Source organism: Chenopodium album, chromosome 22 (genome assembly GCF_948465745.1).
Source record: "Chenopodium album chromosome 22, dcCheAlbu1.1, whole genome shotgun sequence".
NCBI classification, from domain to species: domain Eukaryota; kingdom Viridiplantae; phylum Streptophyta; class Magnoliopsida; order Caryophyllales; family Amaranthaceae; genus Chenopodium; species Chenopodium album.
Genome location: NC_137855.1, coordinates 15,311,090 through 15,337,129, shown reverse-complemented (window position 1 = coordinate 15,337,129; position 26,040 = coordinate 15,311,090). Strand labels below are relative to the sequence as shown.

General features: G+C 36.6%; 1 protein-coding gene across 1 annotated transcript; it reads left to right on the top strand.

Moving 5' to 3' along the window:
• Positions 1 to 13,326: 13,326 nt before the first annotated feature.
• On the top strand, positions 13,327 to 20,448 carry LOC145604731 (histone-lysine N-methyltransferase, H3 lysine-9 specific SUVH1-like). Its single transcript, XM_081660658.1, has 2 exons — positions 13,327 to 15,812; positions 20,046 to 20,448. The coding sequence occupies exon 1, from the start codon at positions 13,689 to 13,691 to the stop codon at positions 15,786 to 15,788; it is 2,100 nt and encodes a 699-aa protein (XP_081516784.1). The 5' UTR covers positions 13,327 to 13,688; the 3' UTR covers positions 15,789 to 15,812; positions 20,046 to 20,448.
• The last annotated feature ends 5,592 nt before the right edge of the window (positions 20,449 to 26,040 follow it).

Genomic DNA, 26,040 nt, shown 5'->3' with positions numbered 1-26,040 from the left:
AAAAGATATCGTATCTGATAGAGATTCCAGGTTTCTCTCAAAATTTTGGAAAAGTGTGCAAGAAAACTTTGGTACAACACTTAAAATGAGTACAGCCTTCCACCCTGCCACAGATGGGCAAACCGAAAGAACCATTCAAACCTTGGAAGATATGTTGAGAGCCTGCATTATAGATTTCCAGGGAGGATGGGAGGATAGCTTGGATTTAATTGAATTCTCTTATATTAATAGTTATCATGCGAGCATTGGAATGGCTCCATTCGAGGCCTTGTATGGGAGAAAATGTCGTAGCCCAATTTGTTGGAACGACATTAGTGAAACTATAGTTCTTGGGCCTCAACTGATTGAAGACACAATCAAACAAGTAAGGGAAATTCAAGCTAAAATCCAGGCAGCTCAAGATCGCCAAAAGAGTTATGCAGACTCAAAGCGAAGAGAAGAAGAATTTGAAATAGGCGATAAGGTGTTGCTAAAGGTGTCACCAATGAAAGGAGTTATGAGATTTGGGAAGAAAGGAAAGCTCAGTCCAAAATACATCGGTCCATATGAAATACTACAAAGAATAGGCAAGGTAGCTTATAAGTTAGCTTTACCTATGGAGCTTAGTAAAGTACATGATGTATTCCATGTGTCCCAATTGAGAAGGTACATCCCTGATAAGTCCCATGTGCTACAACCAGAAACCATCGAGATAGATCAAAGTTTAACCTATGAAGAGAGACCTGCTAAGATTCTTGACAGCAAAGTGCGTAGTACACGCAACAAGAATGTTAAGATTGTAAAAGTACTTTGGTCTAACCAAGAATATGAGGAAGCCACTTGGGAGGCAGAGGATGAAATGAAAAAGAAATACCCAGAGTTGTTTCAGGTATGTAGAGTTACGGGGGCGTAACTCGTTTTCTTTAAGGGGGGTAGAATGCGGTAGAATTTCGCGCTTTTTACCCAAATTTCAGTCATTTTTGGTGCTCTTTGCACGAATTTTAACAAGTATTTCAAGTATTTATGCCCTCAAGGGACATAAAGCAGTAAAAGGGTGACAAAAAGTACAGCAATATTATACATAATTAAGAAAAAGGTTTCAATTTCGTTCCCCAAGTTTCGGGACGAAACTTTTTTTAAGGGGGGTAGACTGTAATACCCCGTATTTTTATACGTATTTTATTTAAAGTATGTATTTAATGAAATATTTAATTAGTTATAATCATTTTAATTAAAGCATTTTATTAATATTTTTATAAAAGGAAAGTTTATTTAATAATTATTTCTTTTTAAAAGATGGGGTTTTAATTTAAGGAAGTTTATTTTTAACAAGTTTTATTTGGGAAGGGATTAGGAAAATTAAAAGAGGAAAGTTTAGGGTAAAAGGGTTGGTAGAGAAGGGGTATAAATATCCCACTTATGAGGCAAATCAACTTTGCCCAGAGTGGAGAAAACCCAAGGTAAACTTCTCCCCTTTTCTCCTTATTTTCCTTTCTTTTTTTTCTCTTCCTTTTCCCCTTCCCCTTTCTCACGGCCGGCCACCACCACCACCATACACGTGGCCGGACCGCTACCACCACACACCACCGCGCGCCACCAGCACACGGCCAGCAGCCGCGGCGGCAGCAGCCCAGCCGTGCCGTGGTGGCTGCTGCTGCCGTCGGTATTCTTCAAAAAAAAAAAAAATTAATCTTTCTTGCTTTAATGTAATCTATGCTTAGATCTAATTATAAATTATGAGTTTTGGGATTAAATCTTGATGTTTGAATGTTGTAATCATGTTAATTAATTTTCAGATTTGATTTTAATTAAAAAGCCCCAATTTTTGAAACCCTAGGTTCTTGATTTATGAAATTATGAAAGTATATGATGTATTAATGTTTAGACCTTCAATTTAAGTGCTTTAAGACTAATTTTCAGCAAGTTTTAATTATAAAAATAGTGCAGGAATTTTATGTAGAAACCTAAATTTTATGTTTTTAAAGGAAATTTAAATTACCCATTAAAGGGGACTAAATTATGGTGTTCTAAATATAATTTCAGCTTATTCTAATTAATTTATGAAGGGTTTTAAAATAATATATATTGCTGGAAATTTGTTTAGAGTGGACTTTGATACACTATTATAATTTTAATGTGTAGGAGACTTTGAAGTAAGCGATTTTTACTAGTCGTGGCGAATTTAAGATCATATTCAAGGTACGTTCGCGTACTTAGCATATTTGATGATGTAGAATCATGCTAGGTTTGGTTTCAATCAATTACAAGTAGTATCATGCTAAGGTTCATGTGTTGAATTGTGAATTATTGGTGTTGGTGATTGAATTGTGAAGCATGAATTATTTGTGATGATCTATGGATTGGAAAATTATATTTTTGGCATGATTATATGGACTACATATTTATTTAAGGCATGATAGAGAGCATGTTTAATCAAACTAATTGTTTAATTATGTTTTGATTATTGAAAAGGAATTTTATTATGGTTCATATAATTTTTATTGATGATTTAAGCATGAGGAAGGAGCTATATAAGTGTCTATGTACACAAGGAATAAATAGTATGTTGGTGCCTTTGTGCACTTAAGGTGTTTTTAACACCGAGGGATAGGATTGTTGGCGCTTTATGCGTTTAAGGTGTCTTTGACACTGAGGTAGTTTTAAAAAGGGTTCAACATTAAATTATATGTGGTCACTAATTATTCAAGAATTAAATTGGTATGATTGTTTGATTGAATAATTATTGTTGATTGATTTATTATGCTTTGAGAGTCATCACCAAGTCCAATAACATGTAAATAACGTAAAGTGAAAGAGATTACGCACCAAAACTCTTAGAACGTATATACCTTGAGTATGAACATATGGGGGGAGTTATGTGACTTTATATTTGATCATAACTTCTAATGGAGTACAGGACGCTGTACATTCCTTTTATTATTATTATTATTATTATTATTATTATTATTATTATTATTATTATTATTATGCGCTGGAATTCCGCCACCAATGGATGTGGCATAGGTGATGCTGGCACGGTTAGTTCCCGTGTCAGTGGGCCTCAATTTATTGAGGTAGGTTTGGTTTAGTTGGAAACCCGTTCGATGCGTAATCAACGCTAAATAAATTATTTAGTGTCCAGTTAAAGAGTCTGGTCGTTTGTTGTGTGTGCTTGTAAACAGGTGCAATGAGGTAAGTATGTGTGATGCTAGGAGTTGCATGATAGTGTGTTTAAATACGCTTATGTACTCAGCTTTGCTGATTGTGTGTATTGTTTGTGTCTGGCTATGTCTTTATCTTGGCCCTACGATGATCCATTTTAATGGAGAGTAGTGGGGGCAAGTAGAGATACTCTTTTCAGGTATTGAGGCATGTTCATGATGGGGCATGAGTGAAGAGAGAACTATGCTAGTTTTCACTAGGATGTGAAATGTTTATGTTTTGGATATTTTTGTTTTATTGTTTGTTGGACTAACATTATTATTTGATTGATCGGTTTTGAATAAGGGCCTTAATGGTTCCAAGTTGTAGTGGTTTTTATTTAACTTGGTTTTGTTGATTTTCAACTTTACTTTTGTTTAGTTCGGTTTTTAAATTGTGTTATTTCTTAGTTTTGACTTTCAAGTCTTCCGCTGTGTGTCTTTGATAATTGCCTTAGCCGTTTTCACGGTGGCGGTAATGTCTTAGATATTCCTAAATCGTATTTTAAAGGAAAGGAATTTCTAGGGTGTTACAGCCTCTCCCTCTTTAACAGAATTAACCATCTTTTTCAGATGGTTCTTGGTGCCCCGAATGGTTGGGCCACCCCCGGCGAATCCGCCTGCTATTATATATACCAGATCTTCATCAGTTTTGGCACTAACAGTATGCTGGGGAGTCTTCTTACTGGACTGCCCCGAATTCGCCTTGGAAGTCACTTTGGACTTCATATAAGACTTCAGCTGTCCTTTGTCGGCCAGACGGTCAAGCGTTCGCTTGAGACTAAAGCAGTCTTTCGTGTCATGGCCGACATCCTCATGGTAGTGGCAGTGTTTGTTTTTGTTCCGATTTTCAGCGAAACCTTTCATAGGGGTCGGCTTCTCAAGAGTCAGCCGATCCTTGATCTCCAAGAGAATATAGCAGCAGTCCTTGTGGAATTCGTACCTTGGAACGTACAGCTTCCACTCTTTTTTCTTCTTCTGGGCCGGCTGATCGGAGATATTAACGGCCCAGATTTGTTTTTTCTTTTTGCTTTCTTCTAGCTTTGGAGTCGGTTAAGCAGGGCGACTCTCCTTCTGTCGGTCGGAATTCTTTGAGTTCAACTGTTTGCTGGAGGAGCAGAGTTCGGTCGCTTGTATATAGGATTCCGCCTCTTGTAGTGCTCCTTGGAGGGTGAAGATTTGCTTGCGGACGAGTTCATACTTAAAAGTAGACCCGTCCTTCAGACCCTTGAAAAATTCTGTATAGGCGACCTCATCAGACGGCCCATGGATCTGGATTCTCACCAGATTGAACCGCCTGACTTAGGAACGCAGCCCTTCTCTATCTCCCTGTTGTACATTGCCTAAGTCAAGGCTTGTCTTTTTGGTAGGGATGTTCATAGAGAAGTTAGAAGCAAACAAGAACGCAAGCGTCTTGAAGCTATTAATGCAACCAGCCGGCAGATTGGCGAACCACTGTTGGGTTATGCCCTTCAGGGTGGCTGGGAAGCAGCGACACCATGCGGCATCATCCAAACCCTATAAATACATGAGGTGGGTGTATGCCAGTAGGTGGTCTTCAGGGTTGTAGGTCCCATCATAGGTCCCTACCAACACATTTTTAACCTTGGCCGGCTGTTCTGCTTCGACTATTTCCCTAGAGAACGCAGAGGGTTGATCTACAAGGTTTTGTAGTCTAAGCTGCCAATCCATAGGCTGATAGTGACATGCCACCTGTCCTCCAAAGAAGGCAGGCTGGATGTATGGTAAAGCAGGTGGCTGGTACAATGGCGGAGCCATGTACTAAGCCGACTGTATCATATGAGGGCCCGACTGGACCCGAGGGCTGCTTGCTAGGGTCTCATGTACAGATTGAGAATACCTCACAGAGGTATTCTGGAAGCTATCATGGTAGGTCGACGTAGAGGCCGACTCTGATAGTTGGGTTCTCTTCTGGTCGATGTAATGACGAGCATCAGGGAACGTTTTCTTGCTGTCATCCAGCTGTACATGCCGAATGGCTTTTTTTGTACCTGTTTCTAGGAAACAGAGTCTTGAGAGGTCAAATTGAGGCCGAGCCTTCTCCTTGGGGGCAGGATGAGGAGTTGGCTAGCTTCTTGGTCGACTGCTCCTTTCAAGGAGTAGTCGACTTCTTGGTGACAAGTTGTTTGATTTCACCCCTAAGACTGCTCATGAGTTTCATGAGTTCGTCTCGGGTGACGGGGGCTGACCCTACCGCCTGGGAAAGGATCAGCCGACTACCCTGAAGGCTTACTTGGCTGTCCAGAGGGCTTGCTTGAACCCGCCTGGTCAAAGTGGCGCTCCCGCTTTTCTTTGTTCTAGATGCACCTTGAAATGAGGGACCCATCACAGCCCATGTAGGTTTCGACGTCTCCGTCGTCCCCAGAATCATGGTCCGTCTGGACCACTATGTCCTCCGGAGGCTGATTGGTCTCAGGAGTCGGTATAGGTTCTAGTGAAGCCATCTTAGAGGTACTCTCCCCACAGACGGCGCCAAATGTTTTGGGTTTTTTGTGTCCCTCGGGAGAGTTACAACACCAAGACTATATTCAGCAAAGACGCTTGTACCTGCAAGACTACAGAGCACCGAATGGTCGGTGGTCCGCCTCCGAAGATTAAGTTAGTAAGGGTTCGGAGTAAAACGTGCGGAAATTAGGTTATCTGCTCGGATTTCAAGCTCAAGTGTTCTGTTTCTTGAGACTGACATATTAGACAATAATTGGTATTCAATCAGTGTTGGGTCATAAAGTTATAAAAGCTGCCCCATAAATGAGGGGAATGTTCTTTATTTATAGGATCCTTGGGATGTGTGCCCTTCCTAGGGTTTAATGACCTAGGGAAGGGCACGCCGTTTTTTAGGGGCCCCTTGGGATTTGGGCCTTGAAAGCTGCCATTCCCAAGGGGGCTAGATCTGTCGGACACGTGTCATCATCTGGAAGGTCCAAAGTGGCGCCCCTTACAGTGACACGTGTCGGGCTTCGATTGGGCCAGTTGGCAGGGTGAAAATACCCAAATCATTTATGACATCAAACTTAACTAATTTTTATATATATATATATATATATATATATATATATATATATATATATATATATATATATATATATATATATATATATATATATATATATATATTATAATCAACAATACGTCTTATGTGCGGCTGGCCATAGCGCCACACCATATAACCAGTTATAAAAAAAACAAAGGAATAACCCCTATAACACTGACCAAGTAACCCCTATAATATTAACTAATTAAGTAACCCCCATGATAGCTCGCCATGGTGTGGTTAGCCATATATAAGAAATTGTGTTTAAAAAATCATGAAAGTATTTTTTCGACTAATGAAAACTTAGATTTATATTTTATTTTAGAATTCAGAAAAGCATTCGCAAAAAAAGTAACGACTGAGATTTATAGGTAAAAAAAACAAAAAATAGTAATTTATGATTTAAATTATTAAAAAAAAAACAAAGGTTTGCTTTTATATTAGGATTTAAATTATTTAAAAAACTTATTACAAATTAAATATTAAGAATTTTATTTAAATATCTACTGAATGAAATAAGATTTTCATAATTTATTTCAATTTAATTAATTTAAAATCTACATAAGTAACTAATGAATAATTGTAAAACTAATCAAATAATTTTAGAACTTAAGAAAAAAAATTTACATTAAATAAAATATATATAAAAAAAAACTAAATTTAGTAATAAGAAGAAGAAGCTAAGATGAAGAAATGACAATTTTTTTTTAAATGTACCATGGCAGGAACACTTGGAATCATAGAATCCTCCAAGCACATTCTAAAATTCCAGGCGTTTCAAGGGGGTTACAATTGAAATTTCTAAACTTGAAGCGTTTCTCCTACGATTATGATATAAAAAACCGACATAATTTCAGAGCACTCACTAACCCCGTATGCTCTGGATACTTCTCCGGTGGCGCGTTGTCACTTTCGAAAACTCGTCCATTCACTGCTTGGTGCAAATCGTTAAAGAGTAAAGCAATTTTATTTTTTTAAATTATGACGTGAAGTAATGGATGGTTGCTGGTGGTTGTCCGGTGGTGGTGGTGGTGGTGGTGGGTAACAAGGTAAAGAGTAGATGATAGAGATGAAAGTAAAATAGGGTAAATTTTTTAGGAGGAGTGCATGTTTGTAAAGTCTGTTAAAATACGAGCATTAACATGTAAATTAAATACCGGGCGTGGTTTAGCGATTCACATCAACATTTGTTGATAACATGATAGAGTTATCAGAAAGCTTGATTATATTGATAAAAAGATACAACTATTTATAGTATTACAAGTGAATAATCCTAATACAATATCTATGATTCACAAGAATAAAATAATATAATAAGTGATTACAAAATACGAAGTATAGTATCAAATATGGTCACATAACATAATATCGTATTGTACCAAAGATAAAAGGATTTGATAATAATATTGATATCAAGGGATATTTTCGTGAAGATATCACCAATAGCCTCAAAATTAACTACTTTAATTTGCACTCGAATGTACCCATATTAATAAGCACAAGAGATATTATTTACTTGCCATGCCATATTGGAGTTTCTAAAAAAAGTTATTGGATGATGTAACCTTTTGATTATTTTTCAATAATCCGACCTTTAATGTCAATCCGCTTAAAATGGTCCCAACCGGTCATTAAACTTGTTATACCAAATTACATGACACGTGTTTGCATCTGATTGGACTAAAAAAATAAATAAAAAAATAAAAAGAAAAAATAAAAAATTAAACTTAATAATTAATTTAAAAATCCACTAGTTTCATTAAAATAAAAGTAAAAACCAGCTGCAACAACCCTCCACGGTTGCCAACTCCTGTCAGCCTTCCCCTCTGCCTACCGCCAGGCGCCGGAGCGCCGCGTCGACTGTTGTCCCCTCTCCCCGTAGAGCCGCCGACTCCTTTCCCCCATCCTCCTAAATCCACCAACCACCCACTAAAATACCCTTCCCCGTCTTGATCTCGACCTCCCTTTCCTTCCCCGCCACGTGTCCGGCTCTCTTCCCTTCCCCTGTCCATTTTCCGGCCCCTCCCCTTCCCAAGCCTCAATTTTAGACGCCCTCTCCTTCCCACGCCATGATTTTGGTAATGGGTTCGGTGGTTTAGAGGTGAAGGAAGTGGCTAGGGTAGAGGCGGATACCAGCGCCACAGTCGGCTTGGGCGCGGCCGAGCTTGGTTCTAGGATGATCGTGGGGCGGGGTGGTGGCTGGGGCTAGTGCTGGTGGTGGTTTTAGTTTTTAATTGTTATTATTATTTTAATTATTTTTAAAAAAAATTAGTTTTGAACTAGTTAATTCCCGTAAAAACAAACTAGTTAATTAAAATAAATTAGTTATAATATTCTCTTTAAAAAATTTAAAATTAAAATTTATTTTTTAACCAATCACATTATAATAAGTGTAAATATAACTTTAAAAAAATAAAAATTACCTACTTAATCGGTAGCAGGTCACTTGGGACCATTTAAAACAGATTAGTATTAAAGGTCGAATTATTAAAAAATAATCGAAAGGTAGGGATTATTTTGGGCGAATGAGCCAAAGGTCGGATTATTCCGGAGAATTTTTCCTAAAATATATCGAAGAGTACTAAAATATTAGGGGTATTATAATAAGTGTGATAATAGAAGGTGTCAACTAAAAAAATGGAGACAGCATGTAGAACTGCCAAACGTAACCTTCTTTTGGGAACAGAGGGAATATAATTTTAAATAATGAAGTTCTTTAGTTCACCAAAAAAAAAAGGAAAAATTGTGGAAAATAATACAACCTTTGGCCTGTTCTTTTTTAATAATGCAACCTTTTGATTAATTCTTAATATTATAAGCTTTGGGGGGTGTCAATTTTGAACAAGACATTACCTGTTGGTAACCTGTTTTTGAAGGTCACCGTGACACGTGTCATTGTTTTATTGGTTTTTCAATATAATTAATAAATTTAACAATTATTATTTTTAAAGAAATTAAAAAAAAAAAAAAAAACCAAACCACCCAACCACCACCACCCAGCCACCTCCTCTCCCCTCCACCAAACTTACGTGGCACCCTCAGGCCTCGACGGCGACTGTACGTCCGGTAATCAACATCCTCACCGTCGGCCGACTACTTCCCCCTTAACCCCGACCTTCCCCTTTCCTCCATCGCAACAACAGCCAGGCCAAACCCTAACCCCCTTTCCTTCCCAACCACCACAAAAACCTCCCTAATCCCAGCAACCACCACGCCACCTCCTCTTCCCTCCCCCACGCAACACCCATGAGTCCATGACAGCGACGATAGCCGGCAACCAACTCCTTCGCCGCTGACCGACTCAATTACCCCCTAACCCCGACCTCCCCCTTTCCCTTGTGAACTTCCCCTTTCCCAACCACCACCAAAACCACCCTAATTCACGCAATCAGCCACCACACAACCACCGAAACACCACTAAACTAACTCCTTCCCTTTCTCAGACCCCGATAACAACGTCCCTCCCCTTTCCTTGCCTGAAAAGCGCCCCCACTTCACATCCCTTGCATCGAAAAAAGTGTCCCCTGTTGTGTTGCGTCGCGGTGAGGTTCGTGTGTCAGGGGAAGGGAAGCTCGATCGTAAAGGTTGGTCGGCTGCCGCAGGGGGTGGAGTAGGGTTTGTTCGCCGGGGAAGGGCGGGCTGCCATGGTGGAATGGTGGTTGTCGGGGGTTAAAGAGGGGGTTGCCTTTTTTTCTTTTTTTTCTTTTTAAATCTAAAACTAGTGAGTGACCCGGGCGTTGCCCCGAGTTGCTACTGTTGTAGACATACAATTAATAAATTTTTTAGAAGGCTTTTCAAAACTGCAATTGTCATTGTCAAACCAAAATTGAGTTATTACTTAAATATAGTTAATTTATTTTTTAATTGAACCTTGTGGTTTGCACTTATATGAATTTTTTTCTATACAAATAACATAGTTGATATTGGCTTAGATGGTTAAATAGTAATATGTGTAATAAGAGGTTTAGGAACGCTTTTTAATATGCGGCATAGAAGTAGGGAATAAAGAGTGAAGTAGGAAATAAATGTGTTTTTTTTTTTTTGTAATAATTAAACCATATGGTTTAAAGTTATATATATTTCTTTTTCATAATTATAATGTGTTTGATAATTAGCTTAGATGGCTAAAGAGTCAATTTTGTTGTAAGTGGTTTGGGGTTCAAATCTTCTTATCATCATTTTTTTTTATTTAGTGATGGTGTGGTATGTGGAGATGTTGGGTAGGTGACATGGCGCCGTCAAATGTTTGTGAAGTGACGTGCCATCATGAATTGTTGGTGAAGTGACGTGGCGTAATTTGGAAGAGGCTACGTGGCGCATAGACGTTTTTATAAACGCCTTTTAATATATTAGTATAAATAAATTAATTATTTAAATAAAAAAATTAATTTAATATTTAGACCAATTACCTGATGACACATGTCATGGGTAACCGGTTTTAAAGGTTACAATTTTTTTGTCTTGTTTAAAATTGACACCCCCCAAAGGTTATATTATTAAGAATTAATCAAAAGGTTGTATTATTAAAAAAGAACGGGCCAAAGGTTGTATTATTTTCCGCAATTTTTCCAAAAAAAAAATAATGAAGTTCCTTACAAAAAATCTATATCTATACTAATCTATACTAAAAGGTGTTTCTAAAAACGTCGATGTGCCACGTAGTCTCTTTTTTATTGCGCCACGTCACCTTTCAAACATCTCACGACGCCACATCATCACTCAAACAATCCTAGCCATTCACCCAAGAAACCAATATTAGTTCGTATAAAAACATAAGAATAAGGAGATTCGAACCCTCAACCTTTTTATTACAAATATGACTATTTATATTAACCATCTAAGCCAATTTTCATCTATGCTATTAATATGTAAAAATATTTATACAAGCGCAAATCACAAGTCAATTAAAAAAAAACTCAAAGAATCACTCAATTTTGGTTTGACAACGACAATTTTAGTTTTGAAAAACTAACATTTAATAAAATCAATTAATTGCACGTCTACAACAACAGTAACCTGGTCAACTCCCGGACTACTCAGTAGTTGAAATTGAAAAGTTAATAGATAGTAATTAGTATTTTTTTTTCCTATAATTTTTTTTAATAAAAGTGAAATACATGGAATTTGAGTATTGGGATTTTGGTGGATTGTTGTGAGGTGTTGTCAAAACGACCATACAATTATCATACTCCATCCATCCTAGAAACACTGAGACGTTGGACTTTTTTTTTTTACTATTCATATATTGACTTTGATTACAATTCTTTACTAACATAATAAAAACATATTTTGTCATAAAATTTGTTGTTATATGGGTATTAACATAAAGTTTGAATTTTATAATAATTTTCATTAATATTTAATTATATAAAAATTATGTCAAACTAGTGGATCGGCATATGTGCAAAGGTTAACTGTGTAATTATTATGGGACATAGGGAGTATACGAGTACTAAGTACCAAACAAAATTTGGTCTAGTGACTTTAGGTTGAGGATTACCGTACTCAACCCCATTACTACCGAAGTGCCTAACTTGTTAACCTGGGTCGGGAGGACCTATGACTCTGTGAGAGATTCTGGCCCGATAGGGCTCTCCTTCTTATTAACAAAAAAAAAAAAAAGGTTTTCTACATAGTTCCCTTGTGTAACTACTTTTCCAAGTTGTGCCCACTGTTTTTCCTAGGGGTGAGCAAACCGGGTACCCGGTCAAAATTGTAGGACCCGGAATTGGTTGGAACCGGGTCCTAAAATTCGGAACCGGAATTGGAATTGGTTTAACCGGGTCCTAAAATTTAGGAATTGGTCTTGGAACCACCGGGTACCAGTTCCGGTTCCGGGTACCCACTAATATATGTAATTGTTAAAATATAATACAAATTATAAGTCTTATTTTAGTTTAGTTCATTTTTAGCGTTTGATACTTATATTTATATATGCATTAAGCTATAGGTATTTATGTTAAGTATTACTAATGCTTTTTTATTTTACAAATATTCAACATATTTTAGTTATTTAGAATTTATTTAGTCTAGCATATATTGGGTAACCAGGTACCCAACCGGTTCCGGTTCCAAAATGTTGAGAATTGGAATTGGTAATAACCGGGTCCTTAATTTACTACCCGGAATTGGAACCACCGGGTCCAATTCCGATTCCGAACCTGCCGGTTCCTAACCGGTTCTGGTTCCAATTTCGGGTACCCGGAATTTTTGCTCACCCCTAGTACTTTTTCCATCAGTTTATTCACCATATACCCCTGAAATTTTTTCAAATTCACCATTTATCCCCGAGTTATTACAAAAATTCACCACCCTTAATGACAACAAGATGAGTGGAATTTGGTCGATTATTCATCGAAACCACCTTATATCTCCCCCACCTTCGAAACCACTCCTCTCCTTTTTCCAACCCCCGAAACCACTCAAAATCTCCATAATCATATCTGTATGATTGATTTGTGGATAAAAATGGGAAATTTGGGTGGTTTGGGGGTGAGAAAAAGGAATGTGAGTGGTTTCAGGGGTAGGGGAATGCATTTAAGGTGGTTTCGGGTCATTATTAACCCCAATGACGGACGAAATTAACAATTATTAGTCATCAAGGATATATGGTGTATTTTTGTGAAAACTTGAGGATATATGATGAATTTAAAAAAGCGTATGTGTATATGGTGAATAAACAAAAAACTCAAGGGTATATGGTGAAAAAACCGTTTTTCCATATTACACATGTACTATACCCGTCAGTTACAATTTTTCATGACACATGCCACTGTCGTTAACCTGACGTTAAGTAGTCGTTAATGGTCAACTAATTAATTTATTTTCTCGTTTTGCGTGTCAAAAAAGGTTTCGTAAAGGTTTCAAGGATCGGCTTAGTTCTTAAAGATTCAAATTGAACTCGGATTAAAGACATGGTGTCTTACAAAATTGTAACCGAAGGGTAAAACATACTAGTGGACACAATTTGGAAAAGTTAAAAAAAAAAAAAAAAAAAAAAAAAAAAGAAGATAGATCGATTAATATAGTAGATTTATCTAATGTACTTGCTTTACTATCTTAAATCGTTATTATTTCCTCTTTCTTCTCCTTTTTTCTCACAAATCACTTTCTTCAGTCACCGATTTCCGGCCATTCTCTCTCCCCGGCGATTTTCTCTCTCCATTTCTCAAATTCCTCACTCAATTCCTTCCTTTATCTTCTTTCCCCAATATATTTCTCTCTACAAAAATCCCCATTTCCCCAATTCTCTTCTGATATAAACCCTAGATCTGTTTTTGCATGACTGATTGGCCTGAAGCCAAATCACCATCTTCGATCCAAATTCCTCTTCGAATCAATGGATCTTCAAATGGGTTTATCTCCTTCTTTTTGTAATTCGCTGTAAATTATACTCCAACCCCTTTGTTTTTCCATTGTAATCTAATCTAGTAAAATTTCGAATTGAATTGTTGAAAATGGACGGTGTTTCGGGTCCAAGCACACAATCTCAACCTTCATTCGATAAATCAAGGGTTTTAGATGTGAAACCCTTGAGAACTTTGGTACCCATGTTTCCGAACCCACCTCAAGCTCCGCCTTTTGTGTGTTCATCCCCTTTTGGTCCTTTCCCATCTGGGTTCACCCCCTTTTACCCCTTTAGCATGGGTCCACCCGGTAGCCAAGCCGCGGGCGAGGCGAGGAACCAGGATGGTGGTGGTGGTTATGCAACTCCTGCGGCCGCGGTGCCGTTAAGGTCATTTGGGACACCTCAAATGGGTGCTCATTTTTCGAATGGCGATACGGGTTCTTCTATGGAAGCTTCGAGGGATATAAATTTCGGAGAAGGCGGTGTTGGTACCGCGTCTGGGAGCAAGAAAAGGGCAGCTAGTGCTAAGCGTATGTCCCCTGCTGAGGCTGCTGCTCATAGGAAGGCTAGAAAGCTTGCGAATGCTGCTGCTTCTGGTGATATTCGGAAGCCGAATTTGGCGAATGTGGTGGGTTTGCCTCAGGTGCAGAGGGAGGATGGTAACAGGGAAGTTGTTAATTATATTATTATGAAGTTTGATGCTGTTCGGAGGCGGTTAAGTCAGCTTGAGGATTCGAAGGAGGCGTCGACGGGGTTGATTAAGCGTGCTGATTTGAAAGCAGGTAATATTTTGATGACTGCTGGGTTTAGGACTAATAGTAGGAAGAGAATTGGTGCTGTTCCTGGGCTTGAGATTGGTGACATTTTCTTTTTTCGAATGGAACTTTGTGTTGTGGGAGTGCATGCGCCTTCGATGGCTGGTATCGATTACATGACTGTTAAGACTGATTCTGAAGATGAGCCTCTTGCTGTCAGCATTGTGTCGTCGGGCGGGTACGACGACGATGCTGAAGATCAGGATGTTTTGGTCTACACAGGTCATGGTGGTGGGAATTACAATAACAGTGGTAAAGCAGCTTCTGATCAGAAGCTAGAAAGGGGGAATCTTGCTTTGGATAAGAGTTCTCGACGAGGGAATCAAATTAGGGTGATTAGAGGTATCAGGGATACTTCGAATCCTTCTATGAAGATATATGTTTATGATGGGCTTTATACTATTCAGGAGTCATGGATTGAGAAGGCGAAATCGGGTGCTAATCTTTTCAAGTATAGGATGGTCAGGATACCTGGGCAGTCTCCAGGTTTTGGAGTTTGGCAATCTATATTGAAATGGAAAGAAAGTGTTTCGTCGAGGCCGGGTTTGATTCTTCCTGACCTTACTTCAGGTGCTGAAAGCCTGCCTGTATCGCTTGTTAATGATTTCGATAACGAAAAAGGGCCTCCTTACTTCACCTATCTACGCTCAGTTAAGTATACAAAGTCCCTTAACTTGTCTGAGCCTACTTATGGGTGTAATTGCCATAGTGCTTGTGCTGCAGGTGATCTTAACTGCTCTTGTATTCGTAAGAATGGCGGTGATTTCCCGTATACTATGAATGGGGTGTTTGTGAGCAGGAAACCGCTTGTATACGAGTGTGGACCGTCGTGTCCATGCTTTCCTAATTGCAAGAACAGAGTGTCACAGAGTGGTTTAAAGGTTCGACTTGAAGTCTTTAAGACTAAGGATAAAGGTTGGGGCTTGCGCTCTTGGGATGCAATTCGATCTGGGACTTTCATTTGTGAATATGCTGGTGAAGTGATTGACAAAGCCAAATATGATAGAGATGAAAGTAGTGATGGTGGTGACTATGTTTTCGATACTAGTCGTGAATTCGATAAATCATTTAAGTGGAACTATGATCCTCCATTGGTGGGCGAGGATACAGCTGAATTGAGTGAGGATTATGACATTCCTACTCCATTGATCATTAGTGCCAAAGATTCTGGCAATGTTTCTCGCTTTATGAACCACAGCTGTTCTCCTACTGTTTTCTGGCAGCCTATTGTGTATGAGCAGAATGGGGAGTCGCAAATTCATATTGCATTCTATGCGATGCGACACATTTCTCCCATGACTGAGCTAACTTATGATTATGGTATATCCCAGTCCGAAAGTAGGAGGAAGCGGTGCTACTGTGGCTCACCAAAATGCAGAGGCTATTTTGGTTGACACTTCTTATGGTGTTGACTGCAGGTATGCATGCCATTTTGCAATTATTTAGTAGAAATTTATTTTGTCCATTTAGATTAATTAGTATCTGTTACAAAGTCATGTGTTGTTAGACCCATAGGATAGTGTTTCTCAGTTGTTTCATTTAGGTCTTAAGCTGTTTAGCAATTGAAAGAGACTAAATCTGTTTGTTATTCCTTTCGCCAATACATCTGTTATGAGTGTTTTGGCCTTCAGCAGAGCTATGGTTTGTGGCTATTCTACGATTAGATGATACAATGAACAGATTGGAAGATTATATTCTTCTCAATTGAGTCTTTGATCATGATCTTTCCTTTTTTCGACAGTGCTGTAAGCAGCAGATGCTGTTGTTGTGCTAAGTGTCATTGTTATTACACCATTTTTGAAGTATATATTTGATTTGATGTTGAAGTCAATGTGCTCACCTTTTGATATAGATAATGCTCTGAGAGTCACCTTCAGGCCTTCAGGGGCTTGGCTGTTTCTTTATAGGTGTTTGCATGATGCTTTTTAGCATTTGATACACCAAGAACAATGACCCTATAGCTTTGTCCCCTACCTCACACATGCTAGTGACTTTCTAATTTCTTAGAATACATCCTTAGTAAAACTGGGGGGGGAACGCTTCTGAGTGAGAAGAAAGGAGGATGGGAAAGAAGACATAAAAAGTAAATAGTGGATATTGAGGCAAAAAATTTCAGCAGTTAGTTTAGTGATAGTGTGATATTGATATTGGAGGTATTGGGAGTTTAATTTGTGGTTCGTTATGAGGGTGACAATTTGATGGAGGGATATAATTGGTTATTTACAGAGCATAAAGTTTGGTCTGGAAAATACTTGGACGTTGCATGGACATGTGGTTTCAGTTTACCTTGTATTATTAAAGCCTCGTTTTCCAAATTTGTTGACATTGAGCTAATTGACCAATATCCCTTTTCCTTTCAGCTTTGCTCCTTTATTCACTCTTCTGTCCTGGAGTGACTTTGGACTTTTAATTATTTTTACTACATTTATTTCTATCAACATGTTGGGCGTTAGGCGTTTTGCTTCGGTTTTGGGATTATCTAATATGGCTCATATGTCCATCTTGATAAGGCAGAACTTTTTGCTTTAGAGGAGCAGTGCCTAATGAATTTAAACAATATTCAGAATCTTATTTAGCTTTCAGTTCAGATTTGGAACAATAAGGTATAAGAAAGAAATTATTATGATTTTATTAGGCAACTGCTCCTTGATAGGAAGGTCTCTCTGAAGATTTAGATTAAGGGCTGTTTGCTCCATGACCCAAAAGGCCAAGGAAGGAGTGGAATAGAAAAAGGGATAAAATAAGAAGCAGAAAACTTGTGAATTTTCTTTTATATTGCTGGCTAAGAGATAGGGTTTTAAAATTTAATACTACCTCCGTTAAAAGTTATGTGCAACTTTGGAATATTTAATATCTCACAAATAATACCCCAAAGTTGCACATAACATTTAACGGAGGTAGTAGTTATGTTTGGTAGATGAGTTATAATAAACCTGTCCATCTCTATTTTCTGTTTTCCGGTTTTATCAGTCCAATAACTACTCCATACTATCCATCACTGCACTGCCATACCACCTAACGACCAAATCTAAATTTAGTCCTCCATACTGCTGTAATGTTCCTTTGCCGGTTCTCAACTATTGCCACATTAAAGCTGCTTTTGATGTTTTGAATTGGTCAAATGGCTATCTGAAGTCATATCACGGGGATTTTGGATAATGTATTCCTCTTTGTGGCTTTCAATGGTCCTAATTTACAATTTGTGGTTCCGATGGTTTTGATGCTATTTTCTTCCCTTGTAAGTTGAAAGCTGAAGTTTTTGTGATCAATTTTGTTTGTTTTGATGAGGAATTTTGAGTGATTGTGGATCTCTACTGAAGCTGAAATGTTGTAAAAAAAGATGCTGTCTTTATTTACTGTTTGGTTGTTGCAGTTAAGGGAGTGATGTTGGGGCGGATGTTATTTGAGGTTGTTGGTTGAGATGTCAGTAGTCGGCAAGGTATCCAGTGATAGCACGTTATGAGGCTGTTGTGTTGGTGGTGGGGAGAAGCCTGGTTGCTGTGGCTTGGGGGATTATGATGGCTAAGTTGTTGGTCCAAAGTTTAGGACTTTAGGGGAATTATGAATTTTTAGCTTTGTGTGGGTGGAATCTTGGAGGGCAGGGGGGGGGGGGTGTTAGGAACTTAGTATGATTATGGTGGTTGTCAAACCTATTGAGAATTTTCGGGGAATTGAAAATCCCTCGGAGATAAGTAGATAACCAAAACTTAAGCATCAACTGAAACCATGACAGAACAAAGTTTATGATTACTTTCCCTGTTTTTGAATCATCCTTTACCAAAAAGCCCGCTTTGCTTTTACCCCCCTAGGTATCTAGTTCTTGAGCACGTGATGGCTAGTGAGGTGTTGCCCAGTCATTGGTTAGTTCCCTATGTTATTTGTTCTAATTTTTTATTTGCTTAAGGCATCACAGTGCAGATGAGAACAATTTTGTGTTTCTATTTATAGTCAGACCTCTTTAAAATATGTAATATTGGCATATTTTAGCTCGTATGGTTATATTCTCTGCTTCTTTCCATCATGTTATTGCTGAACTCTCATTTTTCCATGTTGACTTCATATATTGACTCTTGACCAATGCTGAGTATATTTGTAAATGTGACAGAAGTTGGACCTATGAAGTTTCTTTTGTGTTTTGTGAATATTAAGGCCATGTTAGGGTGAGCAATGAGTGTAGCTTACTGGAAATTTATATACTATGTATATCCTGTGGATTTTTTGGTGTATTTACATGCAAGAGAAGTGATGATGAATTTAGTTAGTTCATTTTTGGTTTGGGTGACTTATTTGACTCGCTTTTCTCTTAATGGCTATATCTATTTTCAACGTCGTATATGTTTCATAACCTCGTACGTGTTTGTTGTGTGCTCATGTCAGATATGCTGGGTGCTAATTTTTTTTGTTTAGACATTCTGAGTATGGCTTAGTGTTTATACATTCATTGTTGTAAAAGCTTTAGGGAATGTTTGATCACTTCAACTCTTTGCTTCTGAGGCAAGTTACAAAGAGATTTTGATGACCTTGTTATTTTTTAAGACCCAAAAGAAAGAGTGATTTTTTAGACCATAGTTAATTGACTATGGGGATGATGCTAGGACTTGTAAGTTGGGAGTCAGAATCTTATTGAAGATTATACGCACCTGAACTATTGGGTTGGTTATTGTAAACTACCTTGATAGGCCCCCACTCAATGATAACTCGTTCTCTGTTACTAATATTGCATAATTTACTTTTCTTTTTTGTATGTTCTTAATATAAAAATACTAAAATGGAGTACAATAAAGTAGGTCTTACAAGAAGAAGAAAAAAAAAGAAAAGAATAAAGGAAAAAAAAGGTTTTTCCTTATGACATTTTCCTAAACGCATCAATTTAAGTTATTGCACTGGTTCTATATAAAAAAAGTGAATTATAATGAAAACATTTGACTTATCGATTATTTTCTTGAAAATTACTTTAATATATACTCCCTCTTTTTTTTTTTATTTTTTTATTTTTTATATATATATATATATATATATATATGCATCACTTTGACAATTGCACTATTCACATACTATGGTTGACTTAATTTTTTCACCTCTAAAAAATGAATAAATGTTATTATATTATATATCATTATGTTCGTCATAATGTCTAGTTTTATAATATAATTTTGTTACAATTTTTATTAATACACAACGAAAGATATTTATGGTCAAAGTAGCATCTCGGCAAATGTGCCGGTCAAATTGATGCATATAAAAAAAAAAAAAAAAAAAAAAAAACAGAGGGAGTACATGGCTAATAGTAGTATATTAATTTTTGAAAAATGAGCATGGTTTACTGGCTTAGATATTACCTAGTTTTTAACAAGCTATATATCCTTTTAATTGTGTAGTTGATGCAATTGCCAGTTTGTTGAGGACTTGAGGTTGTACGTGGTATGAGTTTTTGGTTAAAATTGGAGAATGCAATCTAGCAATACCTTGGGAATTCAATGTCCTGCCACATGAGAGTTCTAATAAGATTTTTATGGATACCTAAAGCTGCATTCATTTATTTTTTTAGCTGGGCTTATATTTGATCTATCAAATTCACAGTTAGGTGAGCTGCAATAAGCCAATAAGATTTTGATATATCGCACAATAACTCTGCAACTACATGTTAACAGGTTAGCTATCTTTGGAAGTAGCTCCGCTCATTGGGACGTAATAATCTGCTGTGACAGAGGTTCAGTTTTGTCATCACCAAATGCTTTGTGCTGCAGATGTTCTCAATGTGCTTCCTGACTTCTTTAATCTCTCCTGCTCAGTGTAGTTTAGTTTGTAGTATCCTAGCCTTTGAAGCCCTTGTTGAAGATATGTATATCATTATGTTAATTTATGTGATGTAGCTGTAGCTGTAGTTTGTTGGTGCCGGTAGCCCATATTCTGGCAACCTATTAGCTTTCTGATTTAGCCCATATTTGGCCATCATCTTAGCTGAACTTTTTCTTGTACTGTAAATGGGTCCTTGGCGGATGGGCTTCTGGGATATTATGATATATGCAGTGTTTTGACTTTGTTTATTTTCAATTATTGTTGTTTTGTTCTTGACTACGGAGCATATGATTCTGTTCAAATTTGGATAAAGAATCAGAAACCAGTCAGCAGGTGTGTTTGGGTTCTTGGTTTGTTCGCATATGAGGTTGTTTTTGTTGTGGAAAACCTTGAAACAGAAGTGGATTGATGAAGTTCATGGTCTATCATGATTCATGAATACAAACTCCATGTGTTTTCAGGTTTTGCAAGAATCTGAAGAGTGCTGCTACTGATTGGGGAATTGATAGTGTAATTGTCAATAGCAATAAGTGTTTTACTATACCTCCGAGATGTAAGTTGACGAGATATACAGCATATAGTAGTAATAGTAGTATGTCGTATAGATCACTATGTAACTTATGGCTCAGGTAGCTGATTACTTGTGACTTTGTGAGTGTATCATTGTATCCGTAACTCTGTTCTCTGTTCTCTGTTCTCTGTTATAAGCTTGAGACATCACTTAGATTCGACTTGGTTTCACCTTGCACATTAGATGAATTGAAGATTTTGCTTCTTAAAACATATTCGAGTTTTCTTTGTATGTAATTATCAACACTTTTTGAAGCCAAAACCACTCTTAAATGTTGGAGTTTTTGCATGAAACAATCACCCTCACAAGTCACAACTCACACCGTTTCCACTCAATCAAGCAACTGAGCAAGTAATAACAGGAGCACAAAATTTTTTTTTGGATAGTACCTTGAAGAAATGTCTCCTAGTACTTTTACAAAAAGAAAATAAAAATACGGAAAAAAAAAAAAAAAAACTACAGCAAGAGCTACCCGCCTACGGCCTACCCCTCGAAACAAATCATTTCAGTGAAAATTCTTAATTAAAAAAAAAATTGTCTGTGAAAATCAAGTATGATACAGAGACTTAAAGTACAGCAATGACACCAATTTTTGTTGAAACATACCCCCATTTTTTTTTTTTTTTTTACTTTTTATTTTTTTTTTAAGTGCAACACTTTTTATAAAACATTTTTTTTTTAATTACAACACTTCCTTAAATAGAATTACAGCCAATTAATGAAATAGAAATACTATTTACTCTTATTTTTTTTATTCCAAACCAATCCTACTTGATTAATATTTTGATAAATTCAAATCAATATCATAAAACTGATCAAAGTGTTAATATTAAAAAAAAAAAAAACAAAGGGGGTACAAGTATTAATGAAATAACTTTCCTTGATATGTACGTCCGACATGCAATGTCCAATGAAATGCAACTTTTAGAATTAAATTCACATGTCAATCAAACAAGCACTTTCGTCAATGTTGTGTAGTTAGTTCTATGTTGAACATATTATTAAGGTTGGATATATTTTTGGATCTAAATGATTTCAAGGGTTAGATGTTAAACTATTAGATCAAACTAGCTTCGGCTTGACAATGAATTCTAGGTTGATTTGGGTTGTTGATCATGAAACTAATTTTAACTAATCTCCTGATTAGTTACATAAGACGAGTTTGAATCTAAGGTTTTTCGGGCAAATCAATTCAGACTCAGCTCAATTCCTACTTTTTACAAAGTATGATAAAACACTTATAAATAAGGTGAAGACAATTATATCCTCAAAATATTTGTTTACCTATATGCTCCTATCAATCACCAATAACTTAATACTAAAACAGCCAGTATTGACACATGTCAATTCCTGGTGTAATATATTTCCTTCCAAAAAAAATACCTTTCCTTTTTGCTAAAATCTTCTTTTAGAATTTTTGTAAAATATAACTATCATAAATCATAATATTATTCCAAATCTTTTATACGTATCTTTTATAATACATATATTCCTTTATAGCCATTATTACTCCATTTCCCATATCTTTTTCGTACTACTCTGTATGTCACATCTTTAAACGTCATTTATTCCTCCATATGATGAATATATCTTATAATACGTAATTTTGTAACAATATTTAAAATGATGAATCTATTAAATAATAGTTCGTACTACACACAACAACATAGCGTAACATTATAAATACTTTATCTATCCATGTAATCATGTAAGAAATTTTGATTTATTAAAATTTTATTCTTTTTTATTTGAATCTCTAATACTTACATATACGTAGTATTATCATATTTTAGGAAAAATTTACCAAATATCATTAAGTTGGGGTTATTATTCCTGTCCATTAGGTGAAATAAATAATCTAAATACTTATATGGTGAAATAAATAATCTAAATACTTATATGGTTAATAATAATAATAATAATAATAATAATAATAATAATAATAATAATAATAATAATAATGAAATGATACTAATTTATTATTGAATTTTTAAAGCATTCATATGGTCTAACATGTAGATTTAATATACTCGCTTTTCTTATCAACTATTTTTATTATATGTGCAAAATAAAATGATGAACCAAGTTAAAATGAGAATTAAGGCTATAATAAATTAATAAGAAGTAAGAGCTACTGTGATGGCTCACATGCTTTTCGTTTCATTAATGGCATTTTTGTAATTTTGCGATTTTTGTAACTTTTTTCTAGTTAGCCAAAAACATAAAAAAAAATTTAAAAAAAAAAACCAAAACCCCGGCCACCACCATCCCCTCTTGCATCGGAAACTCACAACCCTCCTCCCGCCGTCTAGCCAACGCTAGTCAACCCCATTGCCCACCGAAACCCCAACCGTCCTTCCCCCTTGAACCACCACCTTCAAATTTCCTTGGAAACCTCGTATCCACTATATTAAAACAGAGCAACAGCCCGCACCAACCACCAAACACCACTGCCCAACTGTTCCTCTCACCTTCAATTATCCACCATCAACTCCCACTCTTCCACCAAACCGCATACACCAGCGCAACCATTCCCGAAAACCCCCCAAAACTCCTCCCCATTGTCAAAAAATCCTAGCCGCTTAGGGTTTAAGGGTGGTGGGAGGAACAATTTGGGATTTTTGGCAGTGGGGAGGGGTTTCACCGGTGGTTTTCCAGGGGAATACTTAGGGTTTTGGGAGTGGGGGTGTTGGTGAGGGAGAAAGACGGCGACGCAGCGGAGATTGTTTCACGGAGCTGGCCGACGATAAAGGTGGGCAGGCTGGGCAGTGTGGTGGTGGTTAGGGTGGGCTGGTAGGGGAAAGGGAGGCTAACTAGTGGTTGGTGATTTTTGAATATTTTGTTTTTTTAAGATATTTTTTAAAAATTTGGACCAATCAGGGCTTGACATGTGTCTAAGTGACCTGATATAATAGGTCATTGATTTTTGTTGACCGATTATGGATTGAAGAAAAAAAAAAAGACCCCAAAGTTTGGATTATTTCGGTATAATCCAAAGTTAGAATTATTCTATCTAAATTGATAATAATTGGGATTATTATTTCTAATTTTTCTAAAAATATTTATTTACATATTTTCATAATTTATTTTACCAACGACTAAAAGGGCTCTCTGGACATTTTGTTTTAAGGTTGATGTAATAAGCGTGCCCTTAATATTTCTTCAAATCTCCAATATCTATATTTTCCGTTTTTCCTCTTTAGATCTATTTCACATTTCCCCTGTTTGCACTCTTCTCCCTCTCTCTCCTCCATTGAAGCTTACTCTGATTTCTTCATTGAAGGGGCTGAGCTTTCTCTTTTCCATTGAAGCAGCTTCCGAGGTAAGACGTTTTTCAACATTTTAATCATCAAATGTCAATTTCACAATCTAGTGTTAATCGTTGATTTAATTGCTAGTATAGTCAATTTAGGGTTCTTCTAAGTTGGATTATTGAACTATTAGATATAAATTCTGAAGTTATGAATGATTAAAACGAGCGATCTTGTTGCTAGAACGCCTAGAAATTTGATCATATTCGAAAACGAGAGGAGTTTAAGATAGTGTTTAGAAATCTGATTTCATTTGAAATTGGTATTCATTTCAAATGTTGGAAATGAAATGTTGAAATTCAATTCCAAATATAGAGTTTGGCAATTACTGAAAATTTTTCAATTGAACTTTGATAATTAGAAAGTGAGTGGGATTTCAATTCTAGAAATCAGAAATGAAGATGTGATCTTTCAACTAAGCAATGAAAATTGAACATATGAACTAGAATTTATCAACAGTATTTTAAAATAACAAAATTTGAAATGATTTTGTTTTAGAACATTGGATATTTCGTAATTTAGATTCTCAAAGAAGAATCAATTCAAATTACAAGAAAAGCACTTAAAAAAAAACTATAATGGGAACAAATTCAGAAATATCAATCTTTCCTTTGAACTTGAAGTATAGAAGAAAGGTTCTTCAATGTTTGGCCGTAAACTTCAATGCATCAATTTAATTAATCACTGCAACTCGAGTGAATCAATTTGATTTATTGCAATTTGAGTACATGAAGTGATGAAAGAGGGGTTTTAGGAGAGGAGAGAAAAATTGAGTTGTGGTTAAATGTACAAGAAACTATACCTATGAGACTACGAGAGCATAAGATATTGGGTTGGCCGAAGAATTTCAAATGAAAACAAAAGATGACATTTTGATCTACATAAATTTATGGGCCTCTAACATAGTTTGAGGATTTGGACCGACTCCATGATGTCAAATTTCTAGATTCCCAAACACCTCATTTCACCCGCTTCAGAAATTTTAAATGGATTTTTTGCATCCAAACACACCAAACTGTAATTCTTAGAGCCTACTTGATTATTCAGTGAACTTTGGTTGCTAATGTGTTGAATGCTTTGGTCTATGTGAATATTTAATGCGAGGAGCCTAGGACAAAACCATGAAAATGGGCCTTTTTTTCCATTGGGAGGTCGGCTGCCCCTCTATTCCTAGCTCAGGGATGGGCTTGCTTGGACTTCAATGAGTCCAAATTTCAGACTTGGCTGTTTTATATATTTTCTATGTGTTTGGTAATTTTAGTGTTGAGGATTCTACATGAATACTTGTGTTAAAGTGAAGAGGCTAGAGCGTACAAAATATGAATGTCACGTACAAGATATAAATGTGATAATGCATACGATTGTTGGAGAAAGCTACAATTATTGTGTAACACTATTTAGTTAAAAGTGTTTAATTTGACTTACAATTTATAGCCATATAGTTTTTGAATTCAGGCTGTCTGTTATACACTCGAGCGTCCTGATGGGTCGATGACTCGATGGGCAGTGTACTCCCCTACTCATGTGGTTTTTTTTCCCCCTCTTCAAATGAACAAATGGGTGGAAAGTAAACAAGTATGGCGGAATTTTTCTTCTTCATTAAACCGCCATAGCATTTTATTAATTTCACCTTTGATTGCCAAATTGATGGGGATAAATAGTGAGTGATTAGGCCAGCAGTGTTATTCTAGAAAAATCTGTCATCCAATCAGTTTAGCAGAGTTGTTTGCAAAATGGGAAAAAAAATGGGTTTGGAAAATGAGATGTGTGTTAGTTTCTTCATACAAATTTGTGCTGTGTCAACGGTGCAAAGTTTGTTTCCCATGTTAGTTTGTCCCACAGTCAGGGAAGGTAATGAAGTTGTGTATGCCAAAGCTTGCATTCCCTTAGGTAAAACAATTTGTGTAGAGTCATTGAGGTAATGGGTTGCCTTTGTTCTGAAAAGGATAGGATGAACTGATTTCC